The following is a 20291-nucleotide window of genomic DNA, read 5'->3' as shown; positions in this document are numbered from 1 at the left end:
GCTTCAGAGAAAGACAAGCAAAAGTTGTATCTCAAGACATCACTTTGTACATACCTCTTCAAAATATAAGTCTGGCAAAACCTCAGGTGAAGTTCAGGCAGATCCATTGCATACTTACCCAAGAAGTCATCTGAAGAGAGTCTTTCAAAGTCCCACACCTGAAGCACCAGCTCAGCAGGTATTTTGCGCTCTGTTTTTTCCAAGGAAAAGATGTTTTCTCTTTTACTAACCACCATTTGTTTCTCTGCTGGGAGATAGTGGAACGGGAACAGAAAACGCCAGTTGAAGTTGCCCTCTCCTGTCAAGGAATTGTAATGTACGTCTGTCTCCTGCTTGTCCTCTTCCAGGCCCTTTATCCACCTATGGAAAGCACATAGAAGAAAGCACTGCTGTTATCAGGGGAGCTCAAATTGTGGCTGTGGATATTTGGTTACAGGCATGATCCTAATTGCCACACAATCTGTAGGAGGCAACACACCGTTCAGGACTGACATGCAGCAACAGCCCTGGCTCAGGGACCTCAACCACCTCCCAGTCATGGCACAGACTGCAGCAATGGCCACTGATCAAAAGCTGAGAATGAGAACATGCTTTTTATTTCAATCAGATACCAAAATACCAGTTGGCCATTTGCTATTGACTAGGACATCTGTCTTCTTTGGGACAGGTGAAGACAGCATCAGTAATTTATGCATTACTAATCATCCTGTATTCATGTTGTGCCACATTAATAAATTCTGTGTCAATACCCCAAGACTGATTTTGGTGCTCAGTATCAAGCCTAAATTATTTTCAGTTGTTTTGGGGATATAAAAGTAGCATAATATGGCTGGAGAAGTCTCTCTGTTTTTTGTTGTGATTACCTCTTGTTTTCTGCTACAGTGTGTACATCTAATGTGAAATGCTTTGGTACAAAAAGACAATGCTTTCCAAAACATAATCTTCTCTTCTGAAGAGCTCCACTGAGGTAATGATCCACCTAGGTATGTTTTAGTTCTGAAGATCATTTATTGCAGCTTGAGTAAAGATTAGTATTTTTGCATTACATACAGAGAGTAGCTTTTTCCCTGCAAGCTGCATTATTACAAAATGGAATTGGGAAAAATAGCAACAATCCCAACCATGGCACTTTCCCTGGTGCTAATCCATGCCTGGTGGCAGTGTCTGAACATAGTGAGACTTGTGTCTTCATTGTGAATCATAGAATCATAGAATGGTCTGTGTTGGAAAGGACCTTTAGAGATCATCTAGTGCAACCCCCCTGCTTAAGCAGGTCCACCTAGATCAGGTCACACAGGAACACATCCAAGTGGGTCTTGAAGACCTCCAAGGAAGGAGACTCCACACCCTTCACACCACCTCCCTGGGCAGCCTGTTCCAGTGCTCAGGCACAGAAGCTTCCCATGTCAGACTGCTCTGGCATTAGATAGTGATGTCCTCACATTATCACACAACTCAACACAAAGGCTAGCTTCATAATTATTTCCTCAATTTCATGCTCTCAAAGCTACTCTGCTACTGCTCTGTACACATTAGTTTGTTGCTGAGTTGGTTATATCTATGTGAACAGCAGTGCCTCTTAGGGAACTGCGAGGGGAGGTTTGCTCAGCCACTGTGTGTAACAATTGTACCTGCAGCACTCTGGGGGCCATATGGTTGTGTCACCATGTGTCACCTGGGCTGCTATTGTCTTCTCCAAAGGAGTGATATAACTCCTGGCGTCATACATAGCTTAGTCAGAGCTAACATGAGTTTCCCTGGTAAAATGTATGTAGATATACCCTATACATGAGGAAGAGCTGCTACCAGACCACCCTTATGCTTACTTTGGATTTCTTAATACTTTTATATGATTTTCAGAACCTTCAAAGTGGAAAACACCCTCCCTTCCCCGCTCCTGCCAGCAGGACCAGGAAAGCGATTATGCTCCTGTACTTGGAACTGGTGAGGCCGCACCTCAAATAGTGTTCACTGTTGGGCCCTGCACTAAAAGAAAGGCATTAAGGTGCTGGAGTGTGTCTACAAATGGGCAACAAAGAATAAGTCTTATGAAGTGTGTCTGAGGCAGCTGGGGTTGTTTAGTCTGGAGAAGAGGAGGCTGAGGGGAAATATGATCGCTCTCTACAACTACCTGAAAGTAGTTGTAGCGAGGTGAGAGTTGGTCTCTTCTCCCAAGTAATGAATGATAGGACAAGAGGAAATAGCCTCAAGTTGTACCAGGGGAGGTTTAGATTGGGGATTAGGAAGAACTTCACTGAGAGGGTTATTAAACACTGGAACAGGCTGTCCTGGGAGGTGGTGGAGTCACCATCCCTGGAGATATTTGCAAGATGTGTAGACAAGATTTGCAAGATGTGTAGTTTAGTGATGAGCTTGGCAGTGTGAGGTTAGAGGCTGGATTCAATGATCTTAAGATCCTTTCCAACCAAAACGATTCTATGATTCTATAATCATTCCCAGCACCTCCTCCTCCAGCTCTTTGCAATTGGTCATTGGCAATACTGCAACAGACATTTAGGGAAATTATTTTTTCCATATGCCTATTGCTCTACATATTCCAGTTTCTCCAGAACTTTGCAATGAAACAAATCATATTGGCATATTAATCTCACTGTCTAGTAATGGAAGCACAGTAAGAAATCTAAGACCAGCCTCACACACAAGATTTCCAATACTCTCTTCTGCCACTTATGCCATAATTTCCTCCCACTCCTTCTCAGTACCTGCATTCAAATCAAGCTCAGAAGCAGAAAATGCAAAGTAGTACTCCAAAACAGGCAAGTCATTTTAGGAAGTAACCTGCTACAACCTCATAAAAGAGGTTTTCATTTTATGAAAAATTTTATTTATGTGATATGGTTTACTGATTATCCCAGTAACATCTGTGAAGCTCTGACAGATGGGGTTGTTTTTTTCTGCAGCAGGAAGGAGATGGAGAGCAGAAAGCACCCATGTAATTTTCTCCACAGCAGAGCCATGGTCATTTACCCACACACACTTCTCATATCAGGTTAGATATTTTTCCAATAGAAATAGCCTGGCAAACACCTGTTGTCTCATTTCTAATGTGGTCAGAATTCTCTTTTGTCTGATTATGTCACATTTCTCTGTGTAAAGTCTTACATTTGAAATTCTGTATGTGTCTGATGTCTGTTTACTAAATTGTGGGCTTGGTTTTCTTCTTGTGCCATCTCTGTCTGAAGTGACAACTAGTGCAAATTTACAATGACTTGAAGATGGGGGAAAAAAAGGGAGCAGTATCCACTATAGATGTGTAATGTCAGCAAGCATTTAGAGCAAAGTGTCAGGGTCACAGAAATAGCTTATGAGGTAGTCTCACAATGTAATTTTCTCAACATTCTCTTGAACTCAAATCATGAAGGACTTACCCTTTAACATAGATATCACTTGATTTTTGCCCCGTAAAGATATTTTCATCTTCTAGAATTACATCCTCTGTATTCCAGATGATTACCCTTAGCTCGTATCTGAAAAAGAAAAGAGAGCAGGCCTACATGTACTCAAACTCTGGTCAGACACTACAGAAAATGTCTATCAAATCATGCCTTTATACAGTGAGAAATTATGTATTTGTGCAAAACTCTTAAAATAGAATTAGCCTTAGGCCTCTTCTGTTTAGAAAAGTCTAGTAATAGTGTGGGGATGGTGGCTCCTTCCAAATCTTGGAGTACGCCGGATGACAGCTGGGTCACTGCCAGCTTCAGAGGGATGGAAAGTTCCTTGCTTTTTATGTGCCTGTTGCTTTTCAATTCTTTTCACAAAAATGCTGCAGGGAAACAAGACAAATTTGATCTGAACGACATCATCAGAGCAGTCTCCAAAACAGTGAGCTTGCTAAAAAAAACCAGCTCCCTAGGAGGTGTCTTTCAGAAGAAATGCCTAAAAACATCATATTTGATGCAATCCATTGCATTAAAAGGGAAGGGAAGGGAAGGGAAGGGAAGGGAAGGGAAGGGAAGGGAAGGGAAGGGAAGGGAAGGGAAGGGAAGGGAAGGGAAGGGAAGGGAAGGGAAGGGAAGGGAAGGGAAGGGAAGGGAAGGGAAGGGAAGGGAAGGGAAGGGAAGGGAAGGGAAGCACTGTTTTAGAGATATTTTCATTTAAGCAAGTTCAATCATCTTTAGAAGCAATGGTACAAGGAAATAAAGCTTTTCTGTCCTTTACATCCCATATATACAGACATTTACGGTGGCCATTCCAAGGTCTACAAGCTTCAGATGAAATACAGATGTTGCATGTGACATCATAAAAAAATTATACTAAAAAATTTGGGTATGCCTGGAGTCATTGCAGGAACTGCAATATGAAAAAACTCTAACAACTATATCTAGGAACACCAACAATGGTAGGCTCATTCTCAGGCACATTTGCTCCAGAAGTTGCCAGATACCCTCGGTCATGGAGCTCTTAAGATGTCAACCATGAAAACCAAGCCTCTTTACTAGCCAAAGAAACTTTCATCTGCAGTGCTCTATCAGAGCTTTGTTCAGTTGAAGATCATCAGCAAGAAATGCCTTCACAAAGTGTTTGAAGTCTTATGGAGGCTGGACCTGCAGCAAATGTTCATTTCTCAGCAAAATGTGTAATTGATGCCTGCAGTTTTACTTTATTTCTCATAATTAATGGTTTGTCAGTCTTTTTCCCTGCTTTTGTAAACTACAAAAATGGCAGCAATAGTTTGATTTTCTGGGTGTGATTAGTTTTACACCTTTGGGGACTGGAAAATTCTCATTGTTAAAGGAGCTTTATAGAAAGTCGTATCTGAAGAAAGTAATTGTTACATAGACACTTGTTCTTGTCAAATCTTGGCTTTTGTAAAAGGAAAGGAAAACAAGTGAGTTTTTATTACATCATTTCTTGTTCAAACATCAATAATACAGGAATAGTATCTGATGCTTCTTCAGGCATAAAATCCTTAGGAAAAGCCTGTTGGAATAAAGCTGAGATGGGCTGAGAACTATGTTGCTCATTTTTGTGTTTCATTTACAAACATTCAATCAGCTTGAAGAACTATGTGTAGTGTTACACACAAAGCAGTGTGAGTATCTGTTTGATATTTGAGAGGTTTTCGAAGCGTATCTCTTCTATCTGTTGCTGCTTTACGTGTTTCTCCATCTTTGACCAAAGTGCTGGAAATTCAATAGGTGTAATACTATTTCATCAGATTATAGACCTCAACCACGGTCAAGTAAGTTATCTAGCTGAAACAGGTAGTGAAACCAGATTACTTCTTTCAGCTCAACAACTGGATTAAAACAGAATTATTAATGGACCCTGTGTCTAGCCACCTGCAAAAGATGTGTGTGATAGCCCTTGATGAAAAAGATAACCAACAGATATTTGAGTTGTTTAATGAAAGAGACTAAAGTAAATTGTTTTGTTTGACTTGAAGTCATGCAGAAAAAAAAAGCCTAAGAAAATATTTTTCAGGATCACAGAAGTTTGTTGAGATAGTTCTTTTTATAGTTCTTTCCAGACACTTAAGAAAGATTCAGTCTTTAAAGACTTATACCACTGTGCTGGGAAGAAAGCAGAGAGTATTACCCTTTGGGTTTCCTTGGTGAAATATCCACTGGAGGTCCTGGCAGAGGCATATCGTTAGGAAACATGTCGACCCACATCTGTACACGACCCTTGAAAACAAAGAGATAGACCCTATTTTAGAGAGACTTTCAAAGGCTTTAAATGTAGTTCTGCTGTCCAAACTCACCACTTCCTCTGAAAGCACCAACCAACAGCTCTGTAAGCATCAAATCTGCCACTATGACCTAATCTGTAAAATTACTGTACAATATTTCTTTCATACACATATTCTATCTGTCTTTCAGGAATTTGGTGAAGTTGGAATTGAGCTCAAAAATTGGCATCTTCAAGGTAAAATCCATACAAAAATAGTACACGATGAAAGAAAAGACCCACAAAGTCTAAATACAAGCAGAGTTTGTGTTAACTCAGTAAACTAAAGCATTTAAAAGAATGAAAACATGCAGTTACACCTTGTGCAATCCCTGTGTATTTATGTATCTGGCTGTATTCATATATGTGTGATAATTTCCAGGTCAATGCTGTAAAAAGTCTCATGTGCCATACAACACTTGGATTCTGTCTCTGTAAGTTTGCAGATGCAAACAGAAACAACAATAACTGAAGGAAAGGAAAACTACTCCTGGGTAGTACCACCACTACCACCACTTCAGAGCTGGTCTACCTGTTCCATGCCTGGCTTGTCCTTATGGTAGAGAGGCCGAGTCTCAATGTGCTCTGGCACCAATTTGTACCCAGCTCCAGGGATTTCTTCCCACGCACGTAAAACTTTTAAGGAGAGATGTTCAAATGATTCTACTGGCTCCTCTATAGGAAAAAGGCAACAGAAAGAACAAAGAGAGTTGAGTTATAAGGTTAAAACTTTTAGTATTACGTGTACTTGTATTATATGGTTGTTACAAAATTTCTTCATCTAAAAGGAAGGTTTGATGTATGCCAACTAAATAAAGGAGGGTCTTAAAACACATTAGTTCTTGGAAACAAAAGTATCCACCAGGGTAAGTAGAAGATTAGCACTTAGGCAGCAGTTTATCTGTAAAACACAGCAAATTATCTATCACAGCAGCAGTTTCTAACAGGAAGGTGGAAGAAATCTATTAAATACTCTTTTTACAGAAAATTGCAAATGTGAGGCTTTTTTACATCTCATGAAAGACAAAGATACCTGGATTTTGTCAGAATTGACACTAGTAGTTGTGTCCACAACTCATTTTGTCTTGTGATGGCAACAGCAATGACAACTGAATCACACCCCAAGGAAGAGAGCTCAGGTCCACAACTCTCCCTGATCAGCTTGGCCACTGGAGGAAGGGAGACCCCACAGAATGGTACCTCAAGGAAGGATCAGAGCTAATATTGAAAGTAGGGTGAATATTGGAAAGCAGAGAAAGCCTCTTGAACTCTTGAGCTTCTTTTTCCTCCCTTTTGTGTGGGCTCCACAGAAAAGGAACCCAGACTTTCGAAGAAAGCTATCTCACAAATTAGGAGAGAAGTTCCCAAGTGAGAAGAAAGTTATGTCTCCTTTGTGTCAGTTAGTGCTTTACACTTTTCTTAAGGGTGTTGCTATCTCTGAGTTGCTAGTAGATGACAAAAGCTTTGTTTAGGATTTAAACAAGAGGTATGAAACCCTTCCTAATATCTCAGAGAGTGAGGAAGGATGAGGTACAGTTATGAGTCCTGATTCCCTCTTGTGCACTGACAATGTGTTTGAGATGTGATGTAATTTTAGTCAGCTAAAAGCAAGGTCTTTATGTGTCCCATGATAATCCATATCCTCTCTGAGATACTTTTGTAAAGATTGTTTTCACCCTCTGACAATGCCTAGTTCTTCCCTTAGACTACAGGTGTTCCTGCACTACATGGGAGCAGAGGTCAAGTAGTTGGACTAAGTGATTGTTGTAGGTCCCTTCCAATTGCACAATCTATTCTATTCTAGTCTAGTTTAGTCTAGTCTATCCATTTATATTCTAGACCAAAGTTAAATTATTCTTTCCCTTGCAGTTTAAAGCTGGATGTAAGGCTCCTAAGTATCATTTTCTTCACCTGTAAAGTGGAAATGGTACTGCTTCCCCATTTTTGGTACTCTTCTAAAGCTCAAATCTGGGGTCTTTGTTAGTTTTGCAGATTCAAATGGTGACCAGCACAAAAACTCATTCAGGATATAAAGTTCTAGATGTACTTGTCAGAACAACAATCTGGATAAGAATTATGCAGAAGACTGTATTTTAGAAACTGTTTCTTTATAATACATTGAAAAACTCATGTACATAAGTACTCTGGACTTTGCCATCTGGTTCAGTATTTCCTTGCTGCTGGTTTCCATTGTCTTGTCTAAAGCTCATTGTAGTGAACTCAAATTTTGATCAAGACATCCTGTTGCTGGCAGTCTCAGTTATCTGCTAGTGAGTAAAACAAACATCAATACTAGAGTCATAAATCTCAGGCCACGAAAGAAAAAATGTATCAACTCTTCACCCTTCAACAGTGTTACCTTAGCAGCCTTCCACTCAAGGTGTGAGCTATATTTTGAAGCTGCCAAGGGGAATTTGCTGTAAGACAAATAAACATAGATAAGGTAGTAGAAGTTTCCCTACACTGCCATAGTGTCCACTTTTGTCTCCAAGGCCAGCTTATTTTACTCATCTTGAAAGTCTCCATCCCCACACCTCTTCTCATTACCCAAAGTATAAAAGTGAATAATAGAATGGTTTGGGTTGTAAGCGACTTTCAGAGATCATATTGTCCAATCCCTTTACCATGGGCAGGGGAATTTTTCACTGATAGGTCTGTCCAACTCTACTTCTATGTGATCTGGACACTCAGCTTCCAGAGAGCTTTGTCCTTTTGTGAGCTCTGAAAGCAAACTCTGTGCTGCCCTTTGGATTCATGCACCTGACAGACACCTGGATTTACACAGGTGCTTCAAAAGAGCTTCAAAAGAGCAATCAGAGTGGTTATAATCAAGACAAGGTAAAAGCAGAGAGGAAAGCCAAGTAGGGAAAGTAACACTGGCAGGTAAGTTGCCTGGAACCTAATTGTGGTCAGACTTGTCTAACCCTGAGTAACTCACTTCACACCTATATTTCCCTTCTCCCTTCTTCTCCCTTCTTGGGTCTATGTACTCTAGTGTTTTAGTTTAGATAGGGATTGTATTTTTTAAAAGACTCTCCCTGACTTCCCATGCTTCTATTTGTGGTGTGGAAGGATCTCAAAACATGCAAGCTCTTTTAGATTAAATTAAACCAGAAGACATATTCCAAGAAGGGAGAGCCCTGCACTCCTACCAGTCCTGGGTATCCCCTCCTTGAGTTCAGACAAACTAATCCAAAATGTCCCTCAACACTTGCCACGGAGATGTCATGTCATCAGTAGTAAGTCTCTCACCCTACAGATTCTCTGCAGTTAAGCTGCAGGACCACATAATACAGACACAGCCTTCATCACCACAGGTATGTGAGTATTTCAAAGGACAGGTTCCAGATAGAGTGACTTCAGAGTGCATAGCACAACAGGGGCTCATCTACATCTTGGGCAGGCTCTTGGTACTGCCACAATGCATTTGAAGAATGATTAACTACTTCATTACCATTCTCATCTTCTGTGAAGACTGTCTGTCCCTTGAAGACTTTTGTTCCTACTTGTATCTCCCCTGGACGCATGAAGGGTCCACTTATTCTGTAGTCCTTACATAGCTTAGTGAGGATCTCACTTGGCTTGGTTGCATCTCTCCACGCGTTGTACCCTTCTCTGTAAGGAGACAACAGAGAGTGAAGAGAAATGGGCAAGGTTTTCCTTCAGCAAAGCACATTGTTAAATCAGGACTTCCCGTGCAGAGGTTTGCTTCGTGGTCATTTGCCCTGATATCTGCTCAGACAAACTTCTTTTGAGTTGTCCAGCACTGCTTCTTACTTGAGTTACCCCCTCCATCTGCTCAGGTCCTGAGGTCCTGGGGAAGTTGAGTCAGCCTTACACAGAGCTTAGATGAAGTACCCCAGGCACTGGCATGCTCCCCAAAGGAAAAGGACTAGAGTTCATTCCCTGTTCTACCTAAAGGATGCAAGCCTACATGTTCTGCTTCCATTTAAGGAGAGTTCTGTGGCTTCCACAAGCAGACAAGAAGCCAAGATTACCTGAGACCTGGATAATCATAAAGAAATACTTCACGCTGAAGTCTGAGCTGTCAAGGGAAGTCTTAGGGTTTGGTCTGTGCTCCTGGGTTGCTTTTTTACATTGTCTGCCTTTTGTAAATAAAACAGAGAAACAATCATAGGAGAAGAACCCTAAACCCACATCTCCCAGGTTAGAGACCCATCTCAGCACAGTGGAATTATTTTAGTTTGACTTTCTCTGCATTAATTACTCCTTGTGCACAACATCCTTGAGAGTGCAGCCATGTGACAGGGATGAGCTCAACCCCATCACCTTGTGTTTCACCTCTCTTACAGAGCCCATACCAACAGCCCCGCTCTGCCCCTTTCTCCCCAGTGCCACACCAGTCCCAACCACCTTGCTGCAGTCACTCCAGTTGCAGCTGAATAACGAAGAGCAGAGCCCAGCCCTGGCATCACTTCTCTGACGGGTTGATGCCTGTCCAAAGGCAGTTCATCAAGCACATATGTTAGCCATAGGCTGTTTACTATCTGAAATACTTGGGGAACAGCGTTGCTCATTTTAAGACATCCACTTCCTACTGAGACTGGCAGCTACCCAAAGTCACTGCTGAGCTCCCTGATGAATTTTAATTAAAATACCACCTGTGATGCTTTTGTGCTGGAGAAAGCCTAATATTTAGCCACACCTGGAATTTCTCCTTCAAGTCAAGTCATTCACTGTGTGCTCTGTTGCTGTCAGAAGAGGTACTTACATTTCATACTGACTTTGTAACCCACAGGTAGCTCGATGCCTGCTGTAGAAACGATTTTCCAAATCAATTTTAGTCTCTCCAATGAGATCATCTGTTCCCACAAAGTCATGGTCATAGATCAGGACTGTCAGCAAAGAATCCTTGGGGAATGTAGCTTGGATTTCAAATGATCTACAGCAAAAATTGAGACCCACAGTTATCTGAATCAGTTTTGAAGCCTAAAATACTAAGTTAATGAATACTGTGCACAAAATGTGTGGACAGTGTCTCTTCTAATAAGCAATGGGGTTGGTTTGGTAGTGGTTTTTGTTTCAATGAAATACCTGAACATACTGGAAACACACAGTACAAAAGTATTTTCTTTATCCTCCTTCTATAACACCCCCTTTACAGTTCTAAGATTGTTCCCATCTACAGTAGACAGAGCAATGTGTCAGCTGCAATGACTTATCCTGAAACCAATAGATGTGGAAATATGGAAATTACAAGGCTAATGAAGCTGCATGTAAGAGGTCTCACATGTTTTTCAGAACCCCTAAAAGCAACATCTGAGTCTTTTCTACTTTCTTCCAAAAGCTCCAGGTTAAATATTCAATATAGGAATCTTGAGGGACCCAACAAAATGATCAGGCAAATGCTTTAAACAAGTCTCAAAAATGCAAAGATCACCCAGCTTTTCACGTAGTGCATTTTTCAGGGATAGGAATAGTTGTCATTGAGATGTTTAGGGAAGCAGAAAATGTAAAAGGATTTTAAAAGGGATTTGACAAACTGGTGGAAGACAGCACATTCTCATCAGTACTTGTGTTCCAGATCTCTCCAAATCACAGATCTTTTTCTCAAAGTCTCCAAAGTCAATTTTGAAGCATTAGCAGAGCAGGTTTTGGAGAGAGAGATTTGGGAATAGTCTATGATTGATAGACATTGGTTGTGCCATGCTGACAAGGTTTCTGGAATGACAGGAGGCAGTCTGATGCTACTGCTGTGATGGAGTTGCTGGTCCAGTCACCCTAGTGTTGCCAATGGCAGGAGCAGTGAGGGTTATCCAAATAACAGCCCATTCCTAACCTTGTCTAGAGGTTTTATCATAGAATCATAGAATGGTAGGGGTTGGAAGGGACCTTTAGAGATCATCTAGCCCAATCCCTCTGCAGAAGCAGGGTCACCTAGATCAGGTCACACAGGAACATGTCCAGGTGGGTCTTGAAGACCTCCAAGGAAGGAGCCTCCACAACCCCTCTGGGCAGCCTGTGCCAGGGCTCCCTCACCTCAACAGTGAAATAGTTTTTTCTTATGTTTAAGTGGAACTTTTTGTGTTCCAGCTTCATCCCATTACCCCTTGTCCTGTTACTATCTACTATAGAAAAGAGGGATGTCCCAACCTTATTCATCTTCAATGGCTGTGCTTTCTGGTTTATCATAAACTGAGATTTATTTAGCACTCTATTCAGCCTGAAATAACAACAAAGATCATGAAAACACACTTTATTGTGCTGATATTTATTTCACTTTAAATTTCACAATGGCATCAGTTTGCACAGACAAGATCATTTGTTGCCTCATTTCCTCTCCTGCATAATTTTGTAAAACCTCTTATGGATTGCATCCCTGATTTGATTTGACTGGTATGAAAATGAAATAATTTGTAATTGTACACAGTGATACCAATTCTCAACATTTTAACCAGTAGAATTACAAAATATCCAAACAGTCAAAACTGACATATAACAAACACTTTGTAATCACAACAGCAATAGTGGTGGCAAGTGATAAAGCAGAAATTGCCCCTGAATAACAAAAGAAGCTATCACTCACCTTCCAAATACTGGGTTTAGCTGCTTGGGGATGTAGTTTTCTCTGTCTTTGATTTCTGTCTTGCCCAGTCTCAGCACAATGTAGGGATCTGACTTGCCATCTGGATCAGCTGGGCTGAGGTTAAACGCCTGTTAGGAAGAAAGACGGTGTCCTCAAGAAACTTGCTTAAATGCACCATGGTTATGACACAAGACAGTGGGTTTCCTGCCCAGTCTTGGGTGTTCTGGAAGTTTAGGGGCTTTTCTTGGCTCATGTAGTATAAAATCTGGCATTTAGCTGTGCAGGCTGCTAGGAAGGATGATCTGGAGAAGAGAGTTTGCAAAGGTAGAGGAGATATAAGTGCTGTATCACTAGTAAGATGGAAAAAGAGATGAGCAGGAGAAGCAACACTGAGGAAAGATCTGACTGCACAGTGCATGTAAGATTCAGGAAACATTTCCCAAAAATATTGGTCCAGATCCTTGATTAGTGCAAAACAGCTCTTCAGACTGTACTTATGAGATGGCTTGGGAGTTTCTATATTCAGGAAATAAAGGACTTTTTTCCCCGTTCTTCCCTTCTGTTTTGTTTGCCATTGTCTCTTTGCATCATTCTTCCCCTATTAGGTCACCTTGCATTTCTCTCACTTCTCTGATGTACTAGTTCCTTCTAACTCTTTTACTTCTCACGTCACACACTTTCATCATCTTGTCCTCCATATTTCTACCTGTTTCTCAACCCCATAACTTATTCACAACATCTATCACTTTGATTATATGCAATTCACATCCCTCAAAAATATGCTCTCATTTCCCTCATACTGAGGTTTTGTTTAAATGTGTGTCATAATGAAGTGACTTTAATGATTAAAACTGGTTGCATTTGCATAATGTGGTTAGAAGAGGCTGTCCTTACTATGTTATTGATATCTCTAGCCCTTTCAGTTTCAACAAGTGATTCTCCAGTCTTGTGATTTATCATTTTTTATTATTATTCTTGCCTATCCCTGGTACTTCTTGGAAGGAAACCAAGCCAGGAGAGGAAGGTTCTCCGGTTGCAACCAGTTGCATCAGTTACCAGTTTGCTTCTAAGAAGTTTCTTCTCTGTGGACACTCCTGGGGATCCAGAGGAAGAGATTTCCAGTGGCTTCAGTCTTATTCACATGGCAGAGCTAAACATCATCAAGTCTTTCCATAGCTCCTGTGTTTAGAGTCAGGTGAAGCCATTTATTTCCAAAGCATCAAAGTATGCAAGTGTGCTTTACAACATCTAGGTGGGACCTGCTTTGGTAGGGGAGTTGGACTAGATGATCTCTAAAGGTCCCTTCCAACTCCTACCATTCTATGATTCTATGATCATGAGGAATACGTAACATTCTCTACTCTGAACACCTGTTTCTACAATATGAAAACAACTTTCTACCATATGGATGAGGAATTTCAACAGTTTCACTGCAAAGGTGTTGGAGGACAATTGAGTTGAAAAGAAACATCCAAGTGATTTCAAGGTTAAAAGAACATCTGTCTACTTACTGCCACAATATAAACCCTGATGAGGACTTTGACAGAATGGTTTGGTGGTATCCCTTGCAGAATGCGGGGCTGCCCTCCATCCAGCAAGCTGCCATCCTCAGGACTTGGATAGATGCAGAAGGTGCCCTGGCAATACACTGTTTTTTATCTCCCTCATAAACAGATCAAGTGCAATAAAAAAACAATCCTTTAAATGCAAACAAAACATCATTCACATAGCCCACACTGCAGCACATACATATACAAAACACATTTTGTGGTACCACTCAGAGGGACCACAGGCTTCAGTGCACTAAATGTCATCTTTTAAAATGTCTCTGTTCTGGAGCATGGCACTGTCATCACATCTAGATGATGGCAAGAAGTACTTGCATGCATTTAGGTCTCTGTTTTATTAGTTAAAGGACTAACAGATGCAGAAGTTCTAAACCTAGTTTTCTTAATATTAATATTTTAAAAGAATATTTTGCCCTTAACTGTGTATTTGCAAATTGATAATTCCACTGGGTTAGTTTCATAACAGCATGACTGGAATATAACTGTATTTTTACATCTACCATATGATTCTTATAAATCAATATTGACTCATGCTACTGAATAGCATATCCTGCCTAAAAGCAAATAACAAGTGAATTGAACATAAATTTGCATTACAAACTAATTGAGGTATCAATGAGTTTAATCAGTTCCTCTAAACTTCAAAGGACTTGAAATCCTACTATTATTCATGCTTTGAAATAGGTTTTCAGATCTCTTAATGGTGCCCTGGCTGTGCAATTGTTTCCAAGTGAAGAAGCTGTAGGAGCCTCCATTTAAATTACTGAAAATTACATATAAGCTGCTGTAGCTGATAGTGCAGTAATAAAGTTGCATTAGTGAAATCTGGACTACATAATATATCTCTTCTTCCCCTTCTGTGATTTAAAAGTTTTTTGTAATTCCTTGTTCCAAAACAACAGTGAGCACCTGGTGCTGAAGGCTGCTTTCATCTGTGAGATAATGGGAGAGGAAAAAATATTACTCTAGATCCAATAAAAGAGATAATTCTATTTACAACAGACTGTCAATGTCTTTTTCTTTCACCTTTAGTATACCTGAAATATGTCTAAAAACATAAAGCCTCTAAATTATTACCCATTTAATCAACATTACAGCTCACCTTAAATTTTCCTATTATTCTGTCTTCAGACTCGGCATGAACTTCATCATTAGATTTTCCTCTTAAAAGCTGAAAAGTTTTCACCCAGTCCTCAAAGTTATTAAATTCACTCTCCAAGTCTCCTTCATAAATCTTTGAAAATAGGAGAAAGCTTATTTGTTGTGGTGCAGTGAATATATATATAGCAACTTTTTTTTACAGGATGACTAGAAAATCATTTTGACTCAAAATACAGATTTTAATAAAACCAAAGTTTTGCAGAAGTCCTTGAGGAAAAAAGTTAATTCCACACTTAAAACAGGAATAGTTTTGTCCTTATCCAGAGCCTTTCCAACTACTGGAATAGCACTTCAATGCAGCAGGAAGAAGTAGCTCTAGAAGGGCCAGAATGAACATTTGTAAGCACCAGTGTGGGTGCAAAACAGTGTGGATGTGCTAATCCCTGCTTCTGTTTCCTCTCTGCAGTGTGCCTTTATGTACTGACCTGTTCTGTTAATGTATCAGAACAAGAGAGCAAAGCAGACAATAATAAAGTGCTCTGCAGACAGAGCTTTAGGATAGGTAAAAAGACCAAATCATTTTTTAAAAGATGGGGATTTTTTTCAACACTCTCCCACTGCAATTTATGAAGTGTTATTCAGGGTGAAATAGAAGGGCCTAGACTAGTGCCATCTCTTAAAAAATGGAAACAGCAGTTTCAAATTCCCCCTTATTCAGCCACAGTCTAGTCCAGGCAGTCCTAATCTTTTCAAATCTCCTTATCTCTCCAGTTATTTTGCATGACTTTTACAGTTCTCTTTGAATTCCTTCTATCATAACCCAAGCTGCTGAATATTACCCATCAGGGAGGATGCAGTAGCTATTGCTGTGATTGTTTTACATTCTTTTTTTAAAGTGACTCTTAACAGGCTGTAATATTTCCAACGTGAAATTTGGTGTTTCTGACATCAATGTTTTACAGGCAAACAACAAAACTGAATTTTCACTCAAATGAATCTGTCTATACTGTGTAAATTGAAGGTCTAAGGCTAGGCAGGCCATATCTACTCTGTAAGACCCTGGTTTCCCTTGGGCCCCATGTTATCACTCTCGTTTTCTTTTGTATTTTATTCATTTTAAAGTGTCTAAAATAAATTTAAGGGGGGTTTGCTAAACTCAGCTGCTGATGTTAAGCTTTGGAGGACAGTATACATCAGCCTTACCTCTCAGTCTCACTTCTCTCTTACCTGCATTGTTGCTAGGTTTGGAGTTTCTTTCTGTTTCCTTTTCAACATCTTATCCTTCTTCTTTTTGTCAGGCTCCTCTTCTATGACCAATGCAATGTGGTCAGAAGTCTGCTTATCTGAAGAGATTTCATTACATCATTTAGATTTTAGTAAGCAAAGCATATCAAATACTTCAGATAAGGATGCAAAATATATTCTAAAGAGTCTACTTCACTCCTCTATTTATGCTTCTACTGCCAAATGCAAGGTCCTCTCTTTTCCCATCATTCCTCCCAGGAAGAGAGATGGCATTTTATATTCTCTGTGGCTACTAGTCTTAATGATGAGCTTGGTGGACCAACCGTGATGATGTACTGTACTATTCTTCTCCTGCTGGTCATCACTCAGGAAAGCTTCTTCCTTACTCTCTGACTTCTCTCAAATGCAAACTAATAGATCTTCACACCTTTCACATAAAATGTAATGCTTATTTAAATCTGAAAGCTGTTATTTAGGCTGACTGGTACTTCAAATATCAGGTAATCCAAGTTCATCTCTGCTCAAAGGTATCACAAAAGAGTGTATCTCACTTTGTGAAAGCCTAGAAGTATGAGAAATTGGAGGAGGCAGAGATGACTTCCCAACAAAAAGAGGGTGAGCCCTCAAAAATGGCATTGACATAGTTTAGTTCTTTGGCTGAAATCTGGGTTTTGTGTCTTGTATATATCTGTATATATCATTATATATATATATATATATATATATCTCAGTGCTGTATATATCAGTGCTGCCCTGAATGTATAATGCTTTTCATTATAGGTGAAAATACATAAGAAAAACTATCAGAAGAGAATGTATAAGATCTGAAGTCACCATTCAAAAACAATATGCCACAACTGCCTGAATAGCATGTGAGTGGGTGTCACAATGTCTAGTAAATGTATAATTGGGAGTGAACATCACACCTTTGTAGAATATTTTCTAACTAAATATTTCCTCCATGTGGCCAAGGGAGTTTCACCCAGAAACTATGTTCACCTCATCTCTCAGAAGCCCTGATGATCACTGAAATACTGTTAGCTGCTATTCCCAGCATCAGGGCTTCTGACATTTAGGTCATGTCTTCCATCCAGAAGCAATTTCAACACCTGCTTTAAAATAGAAATCACCTCAATCACTGTTGAAGTACAAGTCAGATCTGGCATGGAAAGATGCTATAGTTTAATTCTGAATAGCAGTTCTGTACAACCAGTAAACATGCTTTCTTTCCCAGTCTGCCCAATTCTTTTAGTTCTGCAAAAACAATTAATAAAATCTGGTAGAACGTGAGCTAGACACAAGGCTTCTCAGCTATGGAAATAACACACATGTCTATGGAGCCTCCTAGCAGATGCTGTTCCTACATCATTGATCCTGAATTGAATTAGAAATCAAGAAGCTTCTTTTTCTGACCCTGTTACAAATGCAACCTAAGATTAGGATAACCTCCATCTTCTACCATTTAGGACATTGACTGTGCAATCTTTGTGCATGAAATCTGAATGACAGCAAAATCATGTTAACCCAACACTGCCTGTGAAGTTTTAACCTAACCACCATCTGTTAAACTGTAGTGGAAAGAACCTGGTATACCAGCAGTACTCTGTTACCAGACATTAATTACTGATGACAAAATAGTAGAAAATAAAAGCATTAGTAGCACAAAATAATAGAACAATGGAAATTATTTACTTACTGTCTTCAGATTTTCCCTCACTGGAAAAAATTCCTTTTGCCTTTCAAAAGAAAAAGACAATGGACAAAATCCTTGTTATAACTTGACAGCAAAAAGGAATCATTTAGCAGTAAATCTACATTTAAAACATTGCTTATCCATGAGAATTTGGGGCATGCTGTGTGACTTACCTTTTGCATTTTGAGCACAGAAGCATAGTATTTTGACCACCAGTCAATAACATTTTCAGCTGATTCTTCTGCAAGTGTTCTTTTTCTCCTCTTCGTTGACCGTCGGGTGGATTTTTTCGTGTCCTACCAAAGCACAGTGAAAACACTGTTGAACTCTGGAACTGATTCAAACTAATCACCTGATTCATGACATCAAGCATGAATAGATGTATATGAAGAAAATTTCAACCTCCAAAAGCCAAATAAAATACATTATTAGAATCTTACGTGCTTTATCCCAAAACATTTTGTCATGATCACCATACATTATTAAAGCTATCTCAGCATTACCTACTGATAATGTCAGAATTTGAGCATTTGAGACATTGTCACAGGAGCAACCCACACAACAGGAAAATCTACACAGAGAAGTAGCAAATTATGTTTTAAGGCCTGCAAACATTCAGATACAAATTGGTCTTCTCCACTTAAGACTGCAAGTATTTTAAGAACTCCCTTTATTACTTCATTGCCTTTTGGAAGAAGAAAGAGTCCCAACAGTTGCTGTAGTTCACCTGTTCTCATCTTACAAAAAGCTAAACATCTGATCCTGAAGTTCACCTACTCCTGTGGTAAATCCTACTGACTTCATTCTCACCTAAACATTGGCCCTTGTTATATATGGAGTGTTTCATCTTACATCCTTAGGGAATTGTCAGCTTGGCTGGGGAGGCTGGAGCAAAGATAAGTAATTGGGAATGACAATATAACACAGATGGTTAAATTACAGGGTCCCTTTAGGACTCCTTTCTTACTATACCTTGCTGTCAGACATTAGAATTGTTCTGTACCAGAGAAAGATCAAGACTGGTACATACATCTGAGGAACAAGAAATCCCTACAGTTTCTTTGACCTCCTAATTATGATAGGTGCTGAAAACTTCTCACCACTGAAACATCAAAGGTTTAAAGAAACATGCTTTATCTTTCTTCTACTTACAGACTGATGCCAATTTTATACCTTGATCATAAGATCTTTTGAAAACAGACTTTCTGCTCCACATTTGTACAACATCTAACACAAAGGTGCTTTCATCCCTACCTAAATGCCATGGGCACAGAAATAATCATTCACAGTGAGAGTTTGCAACTAAGTAAAGGCCAAAAAAAGCAAAAATGCTACTACTGCAGTAGTACCTGCCCATGCAATTATCATCCAGCACAAAAGGAAAGGAAGTAATGAAATAGTGTGGGGTCAAAGCTGCATTGATAACTAGTTCTCCCAAGGGCCAGCAAGATAGCATGAGTCTTAAAACATTAGTACCCAGAATCTTTAACCCTAAGCTGAGAGATTACCATTTTATAAAGAAGGTCTGAAAGGCTGCAATAGAAAGTTAGATGGCAGCTTCAGCTATACCCACCTTCTGTTTTGTCTTTTTCGCTGGTTCAGAGGCAGAGTGCTCTGGTTCAGTGGCAGAAAGTGTTGTGAGAGACAGGTCTGGCTCTACTACCGTATATTTACCCTGTTCCACCTCAGCATAGATGTGATCATTAGAAAATGGTTCTTCTCGGGATAACTCAGCAGGCTGGGATGACTCAGGTGAAGCTGAAATTGAAACTTTGCAAGTTAGGGAAGATTTTTGACAGAAATGCCATCACCACATATCAGATGATCATATCACTAAGGTTTTGACCCAACACAACATAATAAAGCATCTTTGAGGTACATCCATAGTGTTGAACCTCTGAATAAGTTTCTTATTTGAGAACTAGATTGGACATTTACCTTCCTCAACTTCTACAATCTCTGGTCTGTTTGGAGTAGCTTGAGGATTCATCTGAGTCTTACACAGGAATTGCTTAAGGCAATTGATAGTATGTGTACCAACAAGAGTACTCCTCCCAAACGCTCTCCAGTCGACCACGCAGATGCTTAGAGGTGGATGCAAGAGCTCATTTTCAGGCAGCTCCTGGGGGAAGAGGATACACAGCAGCATGAGAATTGCTAAAGAGTGTAGAACACATATCATATTTGTCATGCACAGTAATGAGGCTTTTACTCTTCCCTCCCTTTTCCTCCTCAGCTATTAACATATTTAAAATGCAAACTGAGTACAGCATGGGCAATGTCATCCTGTCCATGGTTTTCTGCAAAGTCTGGAGAAAGCCTTGCCTCTAACAATATGGAGTGGACTGTGCTATTGAGTTCCATGCTGTCATATACAAACATCTCTTGTTAGAATAAACTGGGAGGATTAGGAACATTCAGAAGGAACGAACATTTTGTTGGA

The 20291-nt window shown here is 39.8% G+C and overlaps 1 protein-coding gene across 1 annotated transcript in view; it reads right to left on the bottom strand.

Annotated features, from left to right (window-relative positions):
• The window catches only part of FER1L6 (fer-1 like family member 6), a 90324-nt gene that overhangs the window by 8694 nt on the left and 61339 nt on the right, over nt 1-20291 (bottom strand). Inside the window, exons 25-38 of the mRNA XM_061995726.1 lie at nt 19787-19970; nt 19422-19606; nt 18022-18144; nt 17852-17891; nt 16138-16253; nt 14912-15043; nt 13753-13878; nt 12242-12369; nt 10427-10597; nt 9149-9309; nt 6227-6369; nt 5563-5651; nt 3390-3488; nt 119-360 (exon numbers count right to left, since the gene is read on the bottom strand). Of these exons, the coding sequence (XP_061851710.1) occupies nt 119-360; nt 3390-3488; nt 5563-5651; nt 6227-6369; nt 9149-9309; nt 10427-10597; nt 12242-12369; nt 13753-13878; nt 14912-15043; nt 16138-16253; nt 17852-17891; nt 18022-18144; nt 19422-19606; nt 19787-19970 (1939 nt within the window). The remainder of the gene's footprint in view (nt 1-118; nt 361-3389; nt 3489-5562; nt 5652-6226; nt 6370-9148; nt 9310-10426; nt 10598-12241; nt 12370-13752; nt 13879-14911; nt 15044-16137; nt 16254-17851; nt 17892-18021; nt 18145-19421; nt 19607-19786; nt 19971-20291) is intronic.

This window comes from Colius striatus, chromosome 4 (assembly GCF_028858725.1).
Source record: "Colius striatus isolate bColStr4 chromosome 4, bColStr4.1.hap1, whole genome shotgun sequence".
Taxonomy (NCBI): domain Eukaryota; kingdom Metazoa; phylum Chordata; class Aves; order Coliiformes; family Coliidae; genus Colius; species Colius striatus.
This window is presented reverse-complemented; position numbering and strand designations above follow the sequence as displayed.